This window comes from Triticum urartu, chromosome 5A (genome assembly GCF_056163025.1).
Source record: "Triticum urartu cultivar PI428250 chromosome 5A, HENAU_Tu73, whole genome shotgun sequence".
Classification (NCBI taxonomy): domain Eukaryota; kingdom Viridiplantae; phylum Streptophyta; class Magnoliopsida; order Poales; family Poaceae; genus Triticum; species Triticum urartu.
Genome location: NC_141877.1, coordinates 255,163,258 through 255,187,070, shown reverse-complemented (window position 1 = coordinate 255,187,070; position 23,813 = coordinate 255,163,258). Strand labels below are relative to the sequence as shown.

The 23,813-nt window shown below is 41.7% G+C and overlaps 1 protein-coding gene across 2 annotated transcripts in view; it reads right to left on the bottom strand.

Moving 5' to 3' along the window:
- Positions 1–3,559: 3,559 nt before the first annotated feature.
- LOC125508385 (uncharacterized) overlaps positions 3,560–23,813 on the bottom strand; it is a 34,955-nt gene continuing 14,701 nt past the window's right edge. For both annotated transcript variants that reach the window (XM_087525850.1, XM_087525851.1), the window contains exon 4: positions 3,560–4,341. In XM_087525850.1, the coding sequence (XP_087381976.1) occupies positions 4,177–4,341 (165 nt within the window). In that variant the 3' untranslated portion in view covers positions 3,560–4,176. The remainder of the gene's footprint in view (positions 4,342–23,813) is intronic.

The following is a 23,813-nucleotide window of genomic DNA, read 5'->3' as shown; positions in this document are numbered from 1 at the left end:
GATTATAAATGAATATCGTTTTGCTGATATGTTTAGTTGTGACGTGTGATCAAATGATGGTAGTTTCTCTTTGTTTTGTTTTAAAAAATCTTCTTTGCAAAAGTTGGCATGCTGTTTTGAAAAAACTGGTAACCCTCAAATAACTAAAACTACCATCAAAACATACGTAAATGTCACCCCTCCCAGCGAACGTTCATCGGATAAGAGGGTCTTTTGAGATTGGAGACTAGGAAACCTAATTTGATCTATGAAAGCTGTCATTTTTGCTAGGGAGTGATAATTCATATACGAAAGGGTGGGATTGCTTAAGTAGGTTGTGTTAGATGGTTGGGCTATTTAGGCAAGTAGTGTGACGTGCAGCTTGGGAGGAGCTCAGGCTTGGGCGTGAGAGATCAGGTGAGGCACGCGGGGCGTTGGCTGCTACCGACGAGAGGACATTCCGGTGTGGGGTCGAGGCGTTGTGAGCCCTTGGATGATATGACAGTGCAGATCTGATGAATGACTAGGGTTTTAGAATTTGTAATGTTATCTAGCTAACCTTTTCTGGAAAAATGATGATAAATGAATATCGTTTTGCTGATATTTTTAGTTGTGACGTGTGATCAAATGATGGTAGTTTCTCTTTGTTTTGTTTTAAAAAATCTTCATTGCAAAAGTTGGCATGCTGTTTTGAAAAAACTGGTAACCCTCAAATAACTAAAACTACCATCAAAACATACGTAAATGTCACCCCTCCCAGCGAACGTTCATCAGATAAGAGGGTCTTTTGAGATTGGAGACTAGGAAACCTAATTTGATCTATGAAAGCTGTCATTTTTGCTAGGGAGTGATCATTCATATACGAAAGGGTGGGATTGCTTAAGTAGGTTGTGTTAGATGGTTGGGCTATTTAGGCAAGTAGTGTGACGTGCAGCTTGGGAGGAGCTCGGGCTTGGGCGTGAGAGATCGGGCGAGGCACGCGGGGCGTTGGCTGCTACCGACGAGAGGACATGTTCGGTGTGGGGTCGAGGCGTTGTGAGCCCTTGGATGATATGACAGTGCAGATCTGATGAATGACTAGGGTCTTAGAATTTGTAATGTTATCTAGCTAACCTTTTCTGGAAAAATGATGATAAATGAATATCGTTTTGCTGATATTTTTAGTTGTGACGTGTGATCAAATGATGGTAGTTTCTCTTTGTTTTGTTTTAAAAAATCTTCTTTGCAAAAGTTGCCATGCTGTTTTGAAAAAACTGGTAACCCTCAAATAACTAAAACTACCATCAAAACATACGTAAATGTCACCCCTCCCAGCGAACGTTCATCGGATAAGAGGGTCTTTTGAGATTGGAGACTAGGAAACCTAATTTGATCTATGAAAGCTGTCATTTTTGCTAGGGAGTGATCATTCATATACGAAATGGTGGGATTGCTTAAGTAGGTTGTGTTAGATGGTTGGGCTATTTAGGAAAGTAGTGTGACATGCAGCTTGGGAGGAGCTCGGGCTTGGGCGTGAGAGATCGGGCGAGGCACGCGGGGCGTTGGCTGCTACCGACGAGAGGACATGTCCGGTGTGGGGTCGAGGCGTTGTGAGCCCTTGGATGATATGACAGTGCAGATCTGATGAATGACTAGGGTTTTAGAATTTGTAATGTTATCTAGCTAACCTTTTCTGGAAAAATGATGATAAATGAATATCGTTTTGCTGATATTTTTAGTTGTGACGTGTGATCAAATGATGGTAGTTTCTCTTTGTTTTGTTTTAAAAAATCTTCTTTGCAAAAGTTGGCATGCTGTTTTGAAAAAACTGGTAACCCTCAAATAACTAAAACTACCATCAAAACATACGTAAATGTCACCCCTCCCAGAGAACGTTCATCGGATAAGAGGGTCTTTTGAGATTGGAGACTAGGAAACCTAATTTGATTTATGAAAGCTGTCATTTTTGCTAGGGAGTGATCATTCATATACGAAAGGGTGGGATTGCTTAAGTAGGTTGTGTTAGATGGTTGGGCTATTTAGGAAATAGGAAAAATAGTCCATGACATTTCATTTAGCAAAAAACATTTATTTATTTAATTCACTACTACACCTCATATATTCAAGCGTTCAGGTATAAAATCGACTCCTATTCGGATGAAATTTGGCATGCGGCCTCGATATATTGTAACAAGACAACACGCAAACTTTTGACTCATTTTGAGAACATTTAATTCCAATTTGTAAAATAATTTGAATCGCATCGCACGACCATGTGCGAATTGTCTAGTTGGTCTCCAAGGAGAAGGTCAGATGACTAGGGGTACTATTCACGTTTATGGAGAACCATGAAATAAAATAGGGTTATAAGTTCAATAAAAACACCAGCATAATATGGTATAAAGGCAATGTGCTGCCGATGCAATGTTCAGGATGCCACGATGTTGCACAAACGATAATAATAGCCACTATAATAATTAGGGTTACTTTCGGTTGTACAAGCATCGTGCGCTACCGCAAATCTAGCTCAGTCCTCTGCGAGCCACGACGCTTTACTATTGCCACATCTAGCGCTGCCATGGGGACCCTTGGGGGTTGCCACGGGGACCCACCGACGACCATGGTGTGACTACGCGAGGATGGCCTATGGCCAACAACTTCAACAACCTCGACTGGTGGCGTGACATTGATGTCCGCATGCGCGACGACCGCTATGTCTTGTTGCACATTCTGTGTTAGGGAGGCACCATGCTTAAATCGCCAAGGCTACCTGCTCCAACCACCTGCATGTGGAGCTGGACCTGCGAGGGGAGCTCCTGCAAGCCCATGTCGTCGTGCGAGAACGGCGATGACACTATGCTACGATGGATGGTACGGAATATTGGAATTATCTTAGCTGCAGGCTGCAATTAGCTATGCCTGGAATTGCATTTGATGAGGGGTGGTTCTGGAACGGCGGTGACCTCTTGCTAGGACATACGGCGCAAGATGCTGGAACCGACTCCCGACGTTGCTACGATTATGCCACCCACGTGATGTACTAGTGTAGAGAGACGCTTTGAGTATGGTCATGATGTGCTGGAAACGGCCTAACAATAATGTTGCAGTAGTGGCCTCTCTATGTGCTGGAACGAGCGTCGGGGGACGCTGCCACCGGGGTCGGCCCATGTTGCGACTAACATCGGGAGGACAAGATAAGTTGGACAACATGCTACAATTAGGGTGATGGACCTTCGTGAGCTCGTTGTTGGGTGGTGTTACTAGTATGGCCTTGGGGGATGATATGAGCAAACCACATGGTGCGATGAGCTCGCATAGTGGTGTGCTTTGTGTGCAAGGTGGAGTAGAGATATAGTTATGAGAGGGAATGAGAGTGTGCGACTACATGACTAAAGGAAAATCAAGGAAGGGTGCATCCAATGGTTGTGCGAGTTCAGACTGGACGGCTCAATTTTTAAAACGGAAGTTATTGTGTACGTAAGAGATGAAGAGAACATATATAGTTGGGCAATAAATTTATCCTTGGAAGAAACACTACAATGCCATCATTATAAAAGACTATAATACTATTTTGTCAAGAGGTAAGTTTTAATCTCAACCACTCATCTGCATCGAAGTTTTAAACCTTTTAAAAGAGGGTGTACTAAAGCACATGTCATACTCTGCATGCTTGGTTGTATGGCTCTCAACTGTGTATTCACTTGGTAGTAATAGTTGGCACTTCTTTTTCCATGATGTTGACTTCCTACTTTCTCTTTTCAATATCTTCAATTGATTTTGAATACTATAGGATGCTGCTTCATGATCTCTTCAGTGTGCTACATTGCAGTCGTGTTGGATATTGTGCCTTCCTTCTCTTTCAATCTTTTCTTTTATTTGTGTTCTGTTGAAAATATGTTGTTAAAACCTTGAAAGACCATCTGATGCTATGAAACTTCCGTTTTCTGAACAAATGTAGAGCGTGGGAACAAATTCAATATATTTTAGTTAAATAAATAAGAAATAAATCATTTCTCATATTTCTCAAGTACACTTACAATTGGGGGTTACCTAGTATAATCTATTATTCTTAGTGAAGATAGTGGGTGCTAAAAATCTTAGTGAAGATTAGGTGTTAGGAAATAGGGAAAAGAGGGTATTAGTGGCTGCGCTTAGTGAAAAAACTAATTACAGTATGAAAAAAGTAGGTGTGTCTATAAGTGTTCCATTCTTCAAGTGTTATCTCCTGCCATAATGCAATGTCATGACCTGGTTCGTGCTGGGCGAGCCAGGGACTCGCAAAATTTCTGCATCCTCTGCTAGTGGGGGCCGCCAAATAGTGTCTCGCACGTGCAGCAGTGTCATCACCGGGAGAAGGTTGTGACCTCGACAAGTAATCTCTAACTGCATTTGATACACAGATAGTTCATGTCAATGTGAATTTGCGGGGATGCCACTATGTTACACTTGTTTAAGCAGCAAGTTAGAGTATCATTTACGCCCAAGAAATTTTACAAATTAGAATTTTTATCATGATTCAAGAGATTTTGTTAACGAATGAACTCTTTACTTATGATGCCGCAAAATCTCGGTTAAACAAATCTTTCCAATTTAGTTATGTAGATGGTGGGATGCTAAAAATCTGAAAGGGTGATTGATTTATTTCCTACACTACAATTTTTTTATCTAGTAGCGGTCGTGATATTAGTTTCCACTAAATGGTCTAAGCGGTTGAAAAAACAAACATATACATGAAAGATCAGACACGAGTTGTTAAAATGATCCTTCACATTAATCGACAACATGATAATGCATATTTGGATTACCTCCCCCCCCCCATGTTTCTAAGAGAACTTGAAAAGGTTGGGACATTTAAATGATTAGGTTCCTTGTGGTAAAATTAGTTTACCCTTCTTTATATTCTAGACTTGGCGTGGTTGCCCACATATTTCACTTATTTAAGTTCTAGACTTGGCGTGTCTGCTTGCATATTTCCTTATTTATTCAGAATTTTCGACACTCTTCTTTCAATGGTTTTACTAGTCCCTCAACTATGAGGTGCATGTCGTGCCTTCATCAATCTCAATATCTATTTATGCGGTCTTTCATATATGCTCATAGAGGTGCATTCTGCATTCATAGGGATGAGCGTGTATGTTGGTCTATGTGTGTTTTTGTTTGTTTGTTTGCTTGTGTGTGTGTATATGTGTGTGTTGTTTGTGTCTATGTCTCACTATGTTTCCAAATAAAAATGTCTTGACATGCTTGCAACCAAATTTTAAAATATGCCAACATGAAAATGGTGATAAAATTTTTTTTTTCATCGAAAGTAGTTCGGTGTAATTACACTTCTAATGATTTTCTATTGCTTGAAAAATGAAGGTCCCAATGCACTCTGTTGATATTCTAACTGTAGTTTGAACTGAAAATGTGCCAACGGATATGTAGATTGTATTAATGCATTTGAAGTTTCATGTTTCCAAATTTATGGACTCAAATACTAGAGCACACAGTTGCACGATCAACAACTGGTTTATAAAGCTCGATGTTATACCCTAAATGTGATTAAAAGACTAGCTAGAAATAGCTGCAATAAAGAAAAAACAACAATGTCTAGCAAAGTTCATCACAACCAAATGTTTGGCATACATGAAGAAGGGAGTAATGATTGTAAAATACAATAATTATTTTGTAGTGATGCATTCATAGCTTCCTCTAGTTGTGATTGCGTTCCCAGAAACCGCTTAATTATAGATGCACTTTTCTTTTGAGTTGGTGTGCAAAAAAGGTAAATCTCAAAAAACAAGTTGGAAACATACAATTGATAGAAGCACGGGGACAATACTATTTTGTGATTGACATGTGTTTGTTAATACGAAGACATCCATCTAATCTTCTGTATTTCTTCCATGGTTCACTATTGGATCCAACAACGGCGGCGCTTGCATGTCATTGATACGTCTATCTATAATTTATGAAGTGTTCATGTCATGTTTACAACAATTTTATATGGTTTTGGTATGATTTGATTAGAACTAACCCGGATTGACGCTGTTTTCAGCAGAACTACCGTGGTGTCGTTTTTTATGCAGAAATAATTAGAATGTGCTGGCAATTTACGGTGATTTTTTATGGACCAAAAGAGAACCCCGAAGCATGAAAGCTAGGCCAGGAAGTGGGCGAGGAGTCCACAAGCCCTCTAGGCGCGCCCTACCCCCCAGGGAGGGTTCTTCGGGCTTGTGGGCCCCTCGGGCACCCCCTTGACGTGAGAACGATGCCAAAAAAATTTATAAATACCCAAACCTTCAAAAAGAACCCTAGATCAGAAGTTCCACTGCCGCAATCCTCTATAGCCATGAAAAATCAATCAAGGCCCTCTCCGGCACCCTACCGGAGGGGTCCATCATCACCGGATGCCATGGAGGAGGAAGCCGGAGGGGTCTATCCTCACCATGGAGGCCAAGGACCAGAGGGAGAACCTATCCCCATCTAGGGGGAGGCCATGAAGAAGGAAGCACAAGGGGGAGACTCTATCGCCCTCTCTCTTGGTTTCGCTGGAGTGCCACTAGGGGAACCATCGCCGCGGTGATAGTCTTCATCAACATCACCATCTTCATCACCTTCCTCATCTCCTTTAAGCGGTCCACTCTCCTACACCCCGCTGTAATCCCCTACTTGAACATGGTGCTTTATGCCACATATTATGATCCAATGATTTGTTGCCATCCTATGATGTTTTGAGCAGATTTCTTTTGTCTTTTGGATTGATTGATGATCTAGATTGGTTTGAGTTGTATGTTTAATTTTGGTGCTATCCTATGGTGCCTTCCGTTCCGCGCACACGTGAAGGATTCCCGCTGTAGGGTGTTGCAATACGTTCATGATTCGCTTATAGTGGGTTGCTAGAGTGACAGAAGCTTAAACCCGAATAAGGGGGTTGTTGCGTATGGGATAAAGGGGACTTGATACTTTAATACTATGGTTGGGTTTTACCTTCATGATCTTTAGTAGTTGGCTTAGATGCTTGAGTATCCCTGAACAAAACCCAATCGCTTGTATATATCCACTAAAAAAACAAAAACCGAGAGATACCAATAATTGTTTTGGATTTAGGATGATTAGATTGCTTGTTTGCTATGTGCGGTGCAAAAACAGAAACTTTGGCTACAGTGCGTGAATTTACATTTTTTACTGGAACCTCAAAAGTTTCTGAAATTTTTGCAGAGTACTGCTATAATTTTTTTTGTCCTAATTTTCCCCAATTTTTGGAGTTACATAAGTATACGAAGTTTCCAGATTGCTACAGGTTGTCCTGTTTTTGACAGATTCTGTTTTCTATGTGTTGTTCGCTTTTTTTATGAATCTATGGGCTGTATCGGGGGGTAGGATGCTAATATTAAATTGAAATGAATTTACAACAGTACCTAAAGGTAGTGATTTGCTTTATTATACTAATGGATCTCACAAGGGTTTTCGTTAAGTTTTGTGTGGATGAAGTGTTCGAAGATCGAGGAGTTATTGATATAAGAGGAATAAGAAGAGGTAAGAGTTCAAGCTTGGGGACTCCCAAGGCACCCCAAGTAAATATTTCAGGGATACTCAAGCATCTAAGCTTGGGGATGCCCCGGTTGGCATCCCATCTATCTTCTTCAACAATTATTGGTATCTCTCGGTTTTTGTTTTGTTCACATGATATGTGTCTTTTGTGTTTGTTTTTTCTTTTCCTTTATGCACCATGCTAGTATGAGATAGTTCTTCATTGATTTATAGAATTCTTCATGTGCTCCACTTAAATCTTTTGAGTATGGCATTATAGAATGCTCTTTGTGCTTCACTTAAATCTTTTGAATATAGCTTTATAGAATGCTTCATGTGCTTCACTTATATATTTTGAGCTTGGATATTGGTCAATATATATTGATTGTAGAATGCTCTATGAACTTCACTTATATCTTTTAGAGTATGAACGAAATTATCATCGGAATTGGGCTTGGAAGAGTATCATTAAAATATCATGCCTAGCTAAAAAGGCATTAAACAAAAGCGCTTGTTGGGAGACACCCCAATATTTACCCCTAGTGTTTTTGTGTGTTCTAATGATTATTTTACTGTAGTAATCATGTTCTATTGCTTTTTTCAATAAAGTGCCATGTAAGACCTTTGGGATGATCTATGGTGATAGTTGACTTGATTCTGTGCAAAAACTGAAAATTTTGCGCTCATTGCCAGAATTTTAAAAAATCACAGATGCGTGATTTTGATCCAATTTTTTTACACAAGATTGAAATAGATATTTCCTAGGTTGTCCTAATTTTTCAGAATTTGTGGAGTAACAGAAGTTTGGCTAGTATTCAGATCATTACAGACTGTTCAGTTTTTGACAGATTCTGCCCTTAATGCATAGTTTGCTTGTTTTATAGTTTCTATGGCTTATATTGCTTAATATAAATTGTGGAAATTATAGAGTACAGTATGAATTATATGGAAAAAATTATGAATCTTGTCTTTGACAGTACCCAAGTGAACGATTTGTTTTATCATACTAACCCATCTCACAAAGTTCCGTCAAGTTTTGTGTGATTGATATTTTCAAATTTTGGGTGAGATAGCTATATGAGGAGAATAAGGAGTGACAAGACCCTAAGCTTGGGGATGCCCAAGGTACCCCAAGATAAAATTCAAGGAAGATACAAGCAACTAAGCTTGGGGATGCCTCGGAAGGCATCTCCTCTTTCGTGTTCAAAACTATCGGTATGCCTTACTCGGAGCTATATTTTTATTCGTCACATGATATGTGTTTTGCTTGGAGCGTATTTTCATTTTACTAGATGCTTGAATAAAATATTTTGGATCTAAACCTTGAATGAGAGAGATTCCTCACATGGCTATTTAACTACTTGACTACACATTGATCTTCACTTATATCTTTTTGGAGTAGTTTTGTCATTCACTCTCGTGCTTCACTTATATCCTATGAGTAAATGGTTGAATGAATTGAATATCATAAATATGAAATTATATATTTTTATATGCTTATCCCATGGGGAGTAATGACTTCACATATAAGAAGTATAGGTGGTAAAAAAAATTATTGAAAGTTAGCAAACACCGCATTGGTCACTTGAACAATTCATGAAAGAATATTGAAGAATGAGAGATTTCATATATAATTATACTATCTTGGACATCTTCTATGATTGTGAGCCCCATTAATTTTTTTCACACTTGAGCAAATTAGTTGAAGTTGGACAAGGAAGACAACGTAATGAGTTATGTTTGGGTATATTTGTATAGAAGTTATATTGTTATGGAACCTCCAACATGTGGTGCTTGCTTAGGATCTTTTGCTAGCCAAAAATTTGTACTAAGTAGAGATACTACTTGTGCATCCAAAACCCTTAAACCCAGTTTCTTGCCATGAGTATCCACCATATCTACCTATGGATTGAATAAGATCCTTCAAGTAAGTTGTCATCGGTGCGAAAAGCAATAGAGATTGCTCCTAAATATGTATGACCTTTTATTGTAAGGGAAAATAAGCGTTGTACGAACTTGTGTTGGTAAAGAAATAAAAGTGACGGACTTCATAATAAAGTTTTCTATCACAAAGGGCAATACAATGTGATGTTCCTTTGCATTAAGGGTTTGCACATCCAAAATTAAAAAGCGCATGACAACCTCTGCTTCCCTCTATGAAGGCCTATCTTTTACTTCCATGTATTTACTTTTATGCAAGAGTCAATAGTATTCCTTCTTAGTTCAACCTCATTTATTCTTCAGTTGGAAAGCATCATGTGGAGGGGAAAGATCCAATCATATATGGTCATTCAAATATATTTGATCATGAATTATTATTTTTGACAATTATCTATATGATAAATAAGTTGGGAGGCGAAACATTAAGCCCATATCTTTCTCTGTGTTGGACGGATGCTATTTGTTCTAACAATATGCTTCGAGTGTTAGCAATCATGGAAGACAATATGATAGTTGAGTATTTGGAATTTGCTAAATCAAAACTCTTACATAGAGCCTTCCTGAAAATAAGATGAATTGCAATTGTTTGGTGACTGAAAGCATAGTTTGTTAGTTTTCAAGAAACTTTATGGTCTATACTTTAACATGTGAATCGCTTGTTACTTGATCATGATAAGTCTTATGAGATGAGCTACTGTTTATGATATATAATGATGCTCGAAAAAGTGTTTGGAACTATCATTGATAAAATTTATGCACTATTCTAGCATTCACACTTCATAAAATTATTTCTTTTATCATTTACCTACTCGAGGATGAGCAGGAATTAAGCTTGGGGATGCTGATACGTCTCAAACTTATATATAATTTATGAAGTATTCATGCCATGTTTACAACAATTTTATATGGTTTTGGTATGATTTGATTAGAACTAACCCGGATTGACGCTGTTTTCAGCAGAACTACGGTGGAGTCGTTTTTTTGTGCAGAAATAAAGGTTCTCGAAATGGGCTGGAAATTTACGGTGATTTTTTATGGACCAAAAGAGACCCCTGAAGCACAAGAGCGAGGACAGGAAGTGGACAAGGAGTCCACAATCCCTCTAGGAGCGCCCTACCCCCTAGGGGGTACTCCGGGATTGTTGGCCCCTCGGGCACCCCCTTGACGTGAGACTAATGCCAAAAATTCTTATAAATACCCAAACCTTTGAAAAGAACCCTAGATCGGAAGTTCCGCCCCCGCAAGCCTCTGTAGCGATGAAAAATCAATCTAGGCCCTCTCCAGCAGCCTGTCGGAGGGGGCCATCATCACCGGAGGCCATGGAGGAGGAAGCCGGAGGGGGCCATCATCACCATGGAGGCCAAGGACGAGAGGGAGAACCTATCCCCATCTAGGGGGACGCCATGGAGGACAAAGCACAAGGGGGAGACTCTCTCCCCCTCTCAGTAGGTGTCGCCGGAGTGCCGCTGGGGGAACCATCACCGCGGTGATCGTCTTCATCAACATCACCATCTTCAGCACCTTCCTCATCTCCTTTAAGCGCTCCACTCTCATGCACCCCGCTGTAATCCCCTACTTGAACATGGTGCTTTATGCTACATATTATGATCCAATGATGTGTTGCCATCCTATGATGTTTTGAGTAGATTTCTTTTGTCTTTTGGGTTGATTGATGATCTAGATTGGTTTGAGTTGTATGTTTTATTTTGGTGCTAACTAAAGGAAATATGCCCTAGAGGCAATAATAAAGTTATTATTTATTTCCTTATATCATGATAAATGTTTATTATTCATGCTAGAATTGTATTAACCGGAAACATAATGCATGTGTGAATACATAGACAAACTTAGTGTCACTAGTATGCCTCTACTTGACTAGCTCGTTAATCAAAGATGGTTATGTTTCCTAACCATGAACAAAGTGTTGTTATTTGATTAACGAGGTCACATCATTAGTTGAATGATCTGATTGACATGACCCATTCCATTAGCTTAGCACCCGATCGTTTAGTATGTTGCTATTGCTTTCTTCATGACATATACATGTTCCTATGACTATGAGATTATGCAACTCCCGTTTGCCGGAGGAACACTTTGGGTGCTACCAAACGTCACAACTTAACTGGGTGATTATAAAGGAGCATTACAGGTGTCTCCAAAGGTAGATGTTGGGTTGGCGTATTTCGAGATTAGGATTTGTCACTCCGATTGTCGGAGAGGTATCTCTGGGCCCTCTCGGTAATGCACATCACTTAAGCCTTGCAAGCATTGCAACTAAATGAGTTAGTTGCGGGATGATGTATTACAGAACGAGTAAAGAGACTTGCCGGTAACGAGGTTGAACTAGGTATTGGATACCGACGATCGAATCTCGGACAAGTAACATACCGATGACAAAGGGAACAACGTATGTTGTTATGCGGTCTGACCGATAAAGATCTTCGTAGAATATGTAGGAGCCAATATGGGCATCCAGGTCCCGCTATTGGTTATTTACCGGAGACATGTCTCGGTCATGTCTACATTGTTCTCGAACCCGTAGGGTCCGCACGCTTAAGGTTACGATGACAGTTATGTTATGAGTTTATGCATTTTGATGTACCGAAGGTTGTTCGTAGTCCCGGATGTGATCACGGACATGACGAGGAGTCTCGAAATGGTCGAGACATAAATATTGATATATTGGAAGCCTATGTTTGGATATCGGAAGTGTTCCGGGTGAAATCGGGATTTTACCGGAGTACCGGGAGGGTTACCGGAACCCCCCGGGAGCTATATGGGCCATAGTGGGCCTTAGTGGAAAAGAGAAGGGGCTGCCCTAGATGGGCTGCGCGCCTCCCCCTTCCCCTAGTCCTATTAGGACTAGGAGAGGTGGCCGGCCCCCTCTCTCTCTCTTTCCCCCCTCAAGGAGTCCTATTCCAACTAGGATAGGGGGGGATCCTACTCCCAGAGGGAGTAGGACTCTCCTGGCGCGCCAAGCTTGGCCGGCCAGCCTCCCCCCTCTAGTCCTTTATATACTGAGGTAGAGGCACCCTAGAGCACACAAGTTGATCCACGTGATCTATTCCTTAGCCGTGTGCGGTGCCCTAGCCACCATATTCCTCGATAATACTGTAGCGGAGTTTAGGCGAAGCCCTGCTGCTGTAGTGCATCAAGATCGTCACCACGCCGTCGTGCTGACGGAACTCTTCCCCAACACTTTGCTGGATCGGAGTCCGGGGATCGTCATCGAGCTGAACGTGTGCTCGAACTCGGAGGTACCGTAGTTTCGGTACTTGATCGGTTGGATCGTGAAGACGTACGACTACTTCCTCTACGTTGCGTCAACGCTTCCGCAGTCGGTCTGCGTGGGTATGTAGACTACACTCTCCCCTCTCGTTGCTATGCATCACATGATCTTGCGTGTGCGTAGGAAATTTTTTGAAATTACTACGAAACCCAACAGTGGCATCCGAGCCTAGGTTATTTATGTTGATGTTATTTGCACGAGTAGAACACAAGTGAGTTGTGGGCGATATAAGTCATACTGCCTACCAGCATGTCATACTTTGGTTCGGCGGCATTGTTGGACGAGACGACCCGGACCAACATTACGCGTACGCTTACGCGAGACCGGTTCCCCCGACGTGCTTCGCACACAGGTGGCTTGCGGGCGACTGTCTCTCCAACTTTAGTTGAACCAAGTATGGCTACGCCCGGTCCTTGCGAAGGTTAAAACGGAGTCTATTTGACAAACTATCGTTGTGGTTTTGATGCGTAGGTGAGATTGGTTCTTGCTTAAGCCTGTAGCAGCCACGTAAAACTTGCAACAACAAAGTAGAGGACGTCTAACTTGTTTTTGCAGGGCATGTTGTGATGTGATATGGTCAAGACATGATGCTGAATTTTATTGTATGAGATGATCATGTTTTGTAACCGAGTTATCGGCAACTGGCAGGAGCCTTATGGTTGTCGTTTTATTTTATGCAATGCAATCGCGATGTAATGCTTTACTTTATTACTAAGCGGTAGTGATAGTCGTAGAAGCATAAGCTTGGCGAGACGACAACGATGCTACGATGGAGATCAAGGTGTCACGCCGGTGAAGATGGTGATCACGACGGTGCTTCGGAGATGGCGATCACAAGCACAAGATGATGATGGCCATATCATATCACTTATATTGATTGCATGTGATGTTTATCCTTTTATGCATATTATCTTGCTTTGATTGACGGTAGCATTATAAGATGATCTCTCATTAAATTATCAAGAAGTGTTCTCCTTGAGTATGCACCGTTGTGAAAGTTCTTCGTGCTGAGACACCACGTGATGATCGGGTGTGATAGGTTCTACGTTCAAATACAACGGGTGCAAAACAGTTGCACACGCGGAATACTCAGGTTATACTTGACGAGCCAAGCATATACAGATATGGCCTCGGAACACGGAGACCGAAAGGTCGAGCGTGAATCATATAGTAGATATGATCAACATAACGATGTTCACCGATGAAACTACTCCATCTCACGTGATGATCGGACATGGTTTAGTTGATTTGGATCACGTGATCACTTAGAGGATTAGAGGGATGTCTATCTAAGTGGGAGTTCTTAAGTAATATGATTAATTGAACTTAAAATTATCATGAACTTAGTACCTGATAGTATCTTGCTTGTTTATGTTGATTGTAGATAGATGGCTCGTGCTGTTGTTCTGTTGAATTTTAATGCGTTCCTTGAGAAAGCAAAGTTGAAAGATGATGATAGCAATTACACGGACTGGGTCCGTAACTTGAGGATTATCCTCATTGCTGCACAGAAGAATTACGTCCTGGAAGCACCGCTGGGTGCCAGGCCTGCTGCAGGAGCAACGCCGGATGTTATGAACGTCTGGCAGAGCAAAGCTGATGACTACTCGATAGTTCAGTGTGCCATGCTTTACGGCTTAGAATCGGGACTTCAACGACGTTTTGAACGTCATGGAGCATATGAGATGTTCCAGGAGTTGAAGTTGATATTTCAAGCAAATGCCCGGATTGAGAGATATGAAGTCTCCAATAAGTTCTATAGCTGCAAGATGGAGGAGAACAGTTCTGTCAGTGAGCATATACTCAAAATGTCTGGGTATAATAATCACTTGATTCAATTGGGAGTTAATCTTCCAGATGATTGCGTCATTGACAGAATTCTCCAATCACTGCCACCAAGCTACAAGAGCTTCGTGATGAACTATAATATGCAAGGGATGAACAAGACTATTCCCGAGCTCTTCGCGATGCTGAAAGCTGCGGAGGTAGAAATCAAGAAGGAGCATCAAGTGTTGATGGTCAACAAGACCACTAGTTTCAAGAAAAAGGGCAAAGGAAAGAAGAAGGGGAACTTCAAGAAGAACGGCAAGCCAGTTGTTGCTCAAGAGAAGAAACCCAAGTCTGGACCTAAGCCTGAAACTGAGTGCTTCTACTGCAAGCAGACTGGTCACTGGAAGCGGAACTGCCCCAAGTATTTGGCGGATAAGAAGGATGGCAAGGTGAACAAAGGTATATGTGATATACATGTTATTGATGCGTACCTTACTAATGCTCGCAGTAGCACCTGGGTATTTGATACTGGTTCTGTTGCTAATATTTGCAACTCGAAACAGGGGCTACGGATTAAGCGAAGATTGGCTAAGGACGAGGTGACGATGCGTGTGGGAAACAGTTCCAAAGTCGATGTGATCGCGGTCGGCACGCTACCTCTACATCTACCTTCGGGATTAATATTAGACCTAAATAATTGTTATTTGGTGCCAGCGTTGAGCATGAACATTATATCTGGATCTTGTTTAATGCGAGACGGTTATTCATTTAAATTAGAGAATAATGGTTGTTCTATTTATATGAGTAATATCTTTTATGGTCATGCACCCTTGAAGAGTGGTCTATTCTTATTGAATCTCGATAGTAGTAATACACATATTCATAATGTTGAAGCCAAAAGATGCAGAGTTGATAATGATAGTGCAACTTATTTGTGGCACTGCCGTTTAGGTCATATCGGTGTAAAGCGCATGAAGAAACTCCATACTGATGGACTTTTGGAACCACTTGATTATGAATCACTTGGTACTTGCGAACCGTGCCTCATGGGCAAGATGACCAAAACACCGTTCTCCGGTACTATGGAGAGAGCAACAGATTTGTTGGAAATCATACATACAGATGTATGTGGTCCGATGAATATTGAGGCTCGTGGCAGATATCGTTATTTTCTCACCTTCACAGATGATTTAAGCAGATATGGGTATATCTACTTAATGAAACATAAGTCTGAAACATTTGAAAAGTTCAAGGAATTTCAGAGTGAAGTTGAAAATCATCGTAACAAGAAAATAAAGTTTCTACGATCTGATCGTGGAGGAGAATATTTGAGTTACGAGTTTGGTGTACATTTGAAAAATTGTGGAATAGTTTCGCAACTCACGCCACCCGGAACACCTCAGCGTAATGGTGTGTCCGAACGTCGTAATCGTACTTTACTGGATATGGTGCGATCTATGATGTCTCTTACTGATTTACCGCTATCGTTTTGGGGATACGCTCTAGAGACGACCGCATTCACGTTAAATAGGGAACCATCAAAATCCGTTGAGACGACGCCTTATGAACTATGGTTTGGCAAGAAACCAAAGTTGTCGTTTCTGAAAGTTTGGGGCTGCGATGCTTATGTGAAAAAGCTTCAACCTGATAAGCTCGAACCCAAATCGGAGAAATGTGTCTTCATAGGATATCCAAAGGAAACTATTGGATACACCTTCTATCACAGATCCGAAGGCAAGACTTTTGTTGCTAAATTCGGAAACTTTCTAGAGAAGGAGTTTCTCTCGAAAGAAGTGAGTGGGAGGAAAGTAGAACTTGACGAGGTAACTGTACCTGCTCCCTTACTGGAAAGTAGTACATCACAGAAAACTGTTTCAGTGACACCTACACCAGTTAGTGAGGAAGCTAATGATAATGATCATGAAACTTCAGATCAAGACACTACTGAACCTCGTAGATCAACCAGAGTAAGATCCGCGCCAGAATGGTACGGTAATCCTGTTCTAGAAGTCATGCTACTAGATCATGATGAACCTACGAACTATGAAGAAGCGATGATGAGCCCAGATTCCGCAAAGTGGCTTGAAGCCATGAAATCTGAGATGGGATCCATGTATGAGAACAAAGTATGGACTTTGGTTGACTTGCCCGATGATCGGCAAGCAATTGAGAATAAATAGATCTTCAAGAAGAAGACGGACGCTGATGGTAATGTTATTGTCTAGAAAGCTCGACTTGTCGCAAAAGGTTTTCGACAAGTTCAAGGGATTGACTACGATGAGACCTTCTCACCCGTAGCGATGCTTAAGTCCGTCCGAATCATGTTAGCAATTGCCGCATTTTATGATTATGAAATTTGGCAGATGGATGTCAAAACTGCATTCCTGAATGGATTTTTGGAAGAAGAGTTGTATATGATGCAACCAGAAGGTTTTGTCGATCCAAAGGGAGCTAACAAAGTGTGCAAGCTCCAGCGATCCATTTATGGACTGGTGCAAGCCTCTCGGAGTTGGAATAAACGTTTTGATAGTGTGATCAAAGCATTTGGTTTTATACAGACTTTTGGAGAAGCCTGTATTTACAAGAAAGTGAGTGGGAGCTCTGTAGCATTTCTGATATTATATGTGGATGACATATTATTAATTGGAAATGATATAGAATTTCTGGATAGCATAAAGGGATACTTGAATAAGAGTTTTTCAATGAAAGACCTCGGTGAAGCTGCTTACATATTAGGCATTAAGATCTATAGAGATAGATCAAGACGCTTAATTGGACTTTCACAAACAACATACCTTGACAAAATTTTGAAGAAGTTCAAAATGGATCAAGCAAAGAAAGGATTCTTGCCTGTGTTACAAGGTGTGAAATTGAGTAAGACTCAATGCCCGACCACTGCAGAAGATAGAGAGAATATGAAAGATGTTCCCTATGCATCAGCGATAGGATCTATCATGTATGCAATGCTGTGTACCAGACCTGATGTGTGCCTTGCTATAAGTCTAGCAGGGAGGTACCAAAGTAATCCAGGAGTGGATCACTGGACAGCGGTCAAGAACATCCTGAAATACCTGAAAAGGACTAAGGATATGCTTCTCGTATATGGAGGTGACAAAGAGCTCGTCGTAATTGGTTACGTTGATGCAAGCTTTGACACTAATCCGGACGATTCTAAATCGCAAACCGGATACGTGTTTACATTAAACGGTGGAGCTGTCAGTTGGTGCAGTTCTAAACAAAGCGTCGTAGCGGGATCTACATGTGAAGTGGAATACATAGCTGCTTCGGAAGCGGCAAATGAAGGAGTCTGGATGAAGGAGTTCATATCCGATCTAGGTGTCATACCTAGTGCATCGGGTCCAATGAAAATCTTTTGTGACAATACTGGTGCAATTGCCTTGGCAAAGGAATCCAGATTTCACAAGAGAACCAAGCACATCAAGAGACGCTTCAATTCCATCCGGGATCTAGTCCAGGTGGGAGACATAGAGATTTGCAAGATACATACGGATCTGAATGTTGCAGACCCGTTGACTAAGCCTCTTCCACGAGCAAAACATGATCAGCACCAAGGCTCCATGGGTGTTAGAATCATTACTGTATAATCTAGATTATTGACTCTAGTGCAAGTGGGAGACTGAAGGAAATATGCCCTAGAGGCAATAATAAAGTTATTATTTATTTCCTTATATCATGATAAATGTTTATTATTCATGCTAGAATTGTATTAACCGGAAACATAATGCATGTGTGAATACATAGACAAACTTAGTGTCACTAGTATGCCTCTACTTGACTAGCTCGTTAATCAAAGATGGTTATGTTTCCTAACCATGAACAAAGTGTTGTTATTTGATTAACGAGGTCACATCATTAGTTGAATGATCTGATTGACATGACCCATTCCATTAGCTTAGCACCCGATCGTTTAGTATGTTGCTATTGCTTTCTTCATGACATATACATGTTCCTATGACTATGAGATTATGCAACTCCCGTTTGCCGGAGGAACACTTTGGGTGCTACCAAACGTCACAACTTAACTGGGTGATTATAAAGGAGCATTACAGGTGTCTCCAAAGGTAGATGTTGGGTTGGCGTATTTCGAGATTAGGATTTGTCACTCCGATTGTCGGAGAGGTATCTCTGGGCCCTCTCGGTAATGCACATCACTTAAGCCTTGCAAGCATTGCAACTAAATGAGTTAGTTGCGGGATGATGTATTACAGAACGAGTAAAGAGACTTGCCGGTAACGAGGTTGAACTAGGTATTGGATACCGACGATCGAATCTCGGACAAGTAACATACCGATGACAAAGGGAACAACGTATGTTGTTATGCGGTCTGACCGATAAAGATCTTCGTAGAATATGTAGGAGCCAATATGGGCATCCAGGTCCCGCTATTGGTTATTTACCGGAGACATGTCTCGGTCATGTCTACATTGTTCTCGAACCCGTAGGGTCCGCACGCTTAAGGTTACGATGACAGTTATATTATGAGTTTATGCATTTTGATGTACTGAAGGTTGTTCGTAGTCCCGGATGTGATCACGGACATGACGAGGAGTCTCGAAATGGTCGAGACATAAAGATTGATATATTGGAAGCCTATGTTTGGATATCGGAAGTGTTCCGGGTGAAATCGGGATTTTACCGGAGTACCGGGAGGGTTACCGGAACCCCCCGGGAGCTATATGGGCCATAGTGGGCCTTAGTGGAAAAGAGAAGGGGCTGCCCTAGATGGGCTGCGCGCCTCCCCCTTCCCCTAGTCCTATTAGGACTAGGAGAGGTGGCCGGCCCCCTCTCTCTCTTTCCCCCCTCAAGGAGTCCTATTCCAACTAGGATAGGGGGGGATCCTACTCCCAGAGGGAGTAGGACTCTCCTGGCGCGCCAAGCTTGGCCGGCCAGCCTCCCCCCTCTAGTCCTTTATATACTGAGGTAGAGGCACCCTAGAGCACACAAGTTGATCCACGTGATCTATTCCTTAGCCGTGTGCGGTGCCCTAGCCACCATATTCCTCGATAATACTGTAGCGGAGTTTAGGCGAAGCCCTGCTGCTGTAGTGCATCAAGATCGTCACCACGCCGTCGTGCTGACGGAACTCTTCCCCAACACTTTGCTGGATCGGAGTCCGGGGATCGTCATCGAGCTGAACGTGTGCTCGAACTCGGAGGTACCATAGTTTCGGTACTTGATCGGTTGGATCGTGAAGATGTACGACTACTTCCTCTACGTTGCGTCAACGCTTCCGCAGTCGGTCTGCGTGGGTATGTAGACTACACTCTCCCCTCTCGTTGCTATGCATCACATGATCTTGCGTGTGCGTAGGAAGTTTTTTGAAATTACTACGAAACCCAACACTAACCTATGGTGCCTTCCGTGCTGCGCACACGTGAAGGATTCCCGTTGTAGGGTGTTGCAATAAATTCATGATTCGCTTATAGTGGGTTGCTAGAGTGACAGAAGCTTAAACCCGAATAAGGGGGTTGTTGCGTATGGGATAAAGGGGACTTGATACTTTAATGCTATGGTTGGGTTTTACCCTAATGATCTTTAGTAGTTGCGAATGCTTGCTAGAGTTCCAATCATAAGTGCATATGTTCCAAGTAGAGAAAGTATGTTAGCTTATGCCGCTCCCTCATATAAAATTGCAATAATGATTATCGATCTTGTTAACAATTGCGTAGGATAATTCCGCACACCGATCCATCACTATTCCACACTCGCTATTTATAATATATAGTAATATATTCTAACTTTATGTTAAAAACACCTATTTTTAGTTCTTCGTTATCATGCAAAGCTATCCTCTTCATACCCACAAGGTAGTTGTATTTCTCGTTTCTAGATGGAAGCAAACGTTCGATGTACGTAGAGTCGTATCAGTGGCAGATTGGACTTGAGAGAATATTGATCTTACCTTTAACTCCTTCTGGGTTCGACACTCCATACTTATCAGTTCCACCTTTGGAAATTGCTATGATGATTCCTTGCACTTGGGGATTATCAGTCATACCTTTCCTGGAGGTGTGTTGTCTGAGAATTCTTTTATAGTTTATGTGTTGTCAAGGGTGATGGGAGGTGTTGCTGATGGTTTGGTTGTTTTGTGTCATTGCTCTTGCCGGATTTTCTTGTACTATTCTTATTTTGATCCCTTTTTGGCTGCGTGCATCCTTAGTGTATGGACAATGTATAGATATTGTGTCATTGCAGACTTCGACAATAATCTATACCATGTTGATAGCAATTATGTTTGGATTTCGTGAGGTGTTCACATGTTCATATAAAACGGTTTACACAAATTTTTATAGTGCAGTACATATAGTACATTCACATAGGAGAACCCCCATCATAAGAGGGTGAACTGATTTCAAACAACATAACATCCTTCTTGCACTTCCCTAATAATAGTGATTTTTACGGTTTCCAACAACAACCATCATGCTTAGTTGAGAAACCTGACTTACACAAAATAAGTTATGCTTTAGCTTAGTGACTAGCTCCTAATCGGAACCATCATGCGACTTGTGAGCCGAATGCATGGTCTCAACAACAACGGGTTATATTATTTGGAATTAACTTTAGACCAAAATTGTGTTTAGCCCCTACTGCTCAATTAATGTTTACAAGAACAATAATGAGACACAATTTTACCAAACAAATGTGTTGAATTGTATAATTGGAAATATTCTTGTTTTTCAACAAAGTCTCATATATTAATATCAAGATGACAACAATTACACTAGGAATTTGCAATGTTAAAAACATTATGACCTACTTTGAGACTTTGAGAATGTGTACACTAATATACAGAAAAGAGAAAGGATAAATAATAAAATTCTTTGTGACCAATTACACAATCCACCATCCTTGATGACATGCAAACTATGAGAAAGGTTCTCTAGAAGCAAAACCTCCAAGAAGGAAATAATGCGCGGTGTCGTCATTGTTAGATTCAATCACTAAAGGTGAGATCCCGAGTTCTCATTCCTATGTGCCAATAGCAAGGACACAGTGTGTAAATACCACCATTGCTAGGAGCAACCATTAAAGCTAAGACCAAGGTTACCCCCTCGCAAAGTGGAGAATCGATACTTGAAGAGCACCACCTATCCGAAGTAGCCTTGTGTTGTTGCCACCACTTCGTGAAGAAGATAATGTTGCATAGAGGAGCACACACACATGTGCTTTTTGAATCTTGTTGGTAGGCTCGGGGAGAAGTTGAAGACCATTAATTTTTATGTGTTTTATTTGTCGGCCCTTGATATCTCTTCACTCGAAATGGAATTTAAAGAAGATGAAATTTGGAGCTTGATCAAGATCCCCCGACAAAGTTCTAGTACCAAACGGGTTTCTCTACTAATTTTTTTCATACCTACTGGTTGATCATCAAAATGGATATAATAGTGGAGATTAATGATATTACGTGTGTGCATGATGGAAATTTCCATGTGCTTAACCAAGATTTGACATCCCTACAGCCAAACCAATATGGGGTAGTGGACATTGCTGATTCCAGGGCTATTAGTCTTGTTCTTAGGTTGGAAAAATATTATGAAGGATTTTGGTGTTCATGACCCTCAACCTTGACCAATTAGTTGATAAATATCAAAGAGTATTCATCTGGGGAGGGGCAATTAAAGACTACTTCATGCTCGCCAGTCAATCTTCAGATCTTTCCACAACCGCAAAATGTCTTTGATATTCCTAGAACTACATATAGCTATCGGTTTCTGTGCCATTTTTTCTTCACGTTTTGGAGAAAATAGGATTTGCCCGTCAATGGCATGTGTGCGCTGCTCTATCTCTATCATCGGTAAGAACTAGTCTTGATAAATGGGCATTCCGATAGGTGCATATGGCAGGTTCGGGGATTGTGGCAAGGAGGCCCTCTCTTGCCACCTTTTTTACTAGCTGGTCATGGATGTCCTAACCAATATGGTAGATAATGTGGAGTCTTGTGACATCTTTGAGTAGCATAGGCAGTGGGGTGTGTCGGAGCTAAATTCGGCAACTCCCTTGGTAGGGTGTCCTAGCTAGGCGATTTGGCACGATGGTAACAAGAGGGAAGATTTACCTAGGTTCAAGCTCTCCAAAGGAGATAATATCTAACTTTCTAATTCGGTTTTATTGTGTTGGAGTGTATACAAGTATATGTAAAGTACTAAGGGATTGAATCTGATCTACATTGATCCCGACCACCCTCTTATATACACAATGGGGTTCCTAGGGTTTACAAAACTAGGTCAGTTATGTTGGTGGAGGTAGAGTATCCATGGATACATCATAGGATTGTACTCCAAGTATTTCGAAATCTCCACGTAATCGGCTATAGGTTGCAAAAAGCGACCCAGGAAAGAACCGACCTAGGGTAGCATAGCTTGGCTCACCAGGTCAGGAACCGACGTGGCGAGTACCCCTTTGCCCAGGACACCAACGATAGCCCATGAACCGATCTTCAAGCCTGGCTACACTTCTGGTCATTCACCTTGTATGTCGTCTTTGATCATCCTCTTGAAACAGGTTCGATGGACCCTCCCCAATCAGTATTGTCACGTACACAACCTCCTTCCTAGCTTCTACTGAGGTGATGAAAACCACTTTGGTCTTGAAAATGTGTAAGGTGCTGACCAATCTATGAACAAGCAATGTTTCCTGTGGACCCCACCACTTGGCGGGCCAAGTTCCTGCGTAGTTCACTCAACAACTAACAGAATAGTTATGACATGCCATACTGCTCTTATTGAGTAGCCCCACAAGATCACATGTCATCACTCTTTTGACGATCAAGGTGGTGTGCGGGAACAGGCATGGGACCCACCCACGTCATGTCCCATCAGCGCTTTGATTCTCAAAGTCTTAATGACAATGCCTTGATCCTCGGTGTAATTAATGTCGTCATGGGGGAGAGGGACACAGGAGGATTATGCGCCACGCAGTAGGATAGCCTACCACTGTTTCATCTCCCCTCACTCACTATATAAGGGCAGGGGCATAGTGGGATAAAAGTTTTACGCCATCCCCCTGCCATCTTCTTCCTCACGCTCTCACTGTTAAACGCCCAATCACTCCATTTCTCCTCGACTTTTGAGTTGCTCTCCATGCACACAACTACCACCGATAGATTCATGGCCAGGGAGCGCCGCCTACGGAAGGCTAGCCAGCCAACATCAGCGAAGCCTCTGCCGTGGATCCTGCAAAGGAGAGAGTCGCTTCCCTGACAAAAGGGAAGTAGAAGCCCTTCAACGTTGCACAGGAGCAACTGGACCGGCTCTCCGATGTAGGATATCTGTCAGCGTCGGAAGTAGCTCTTTCTCGTGCCCCGCTCACCGCCAAG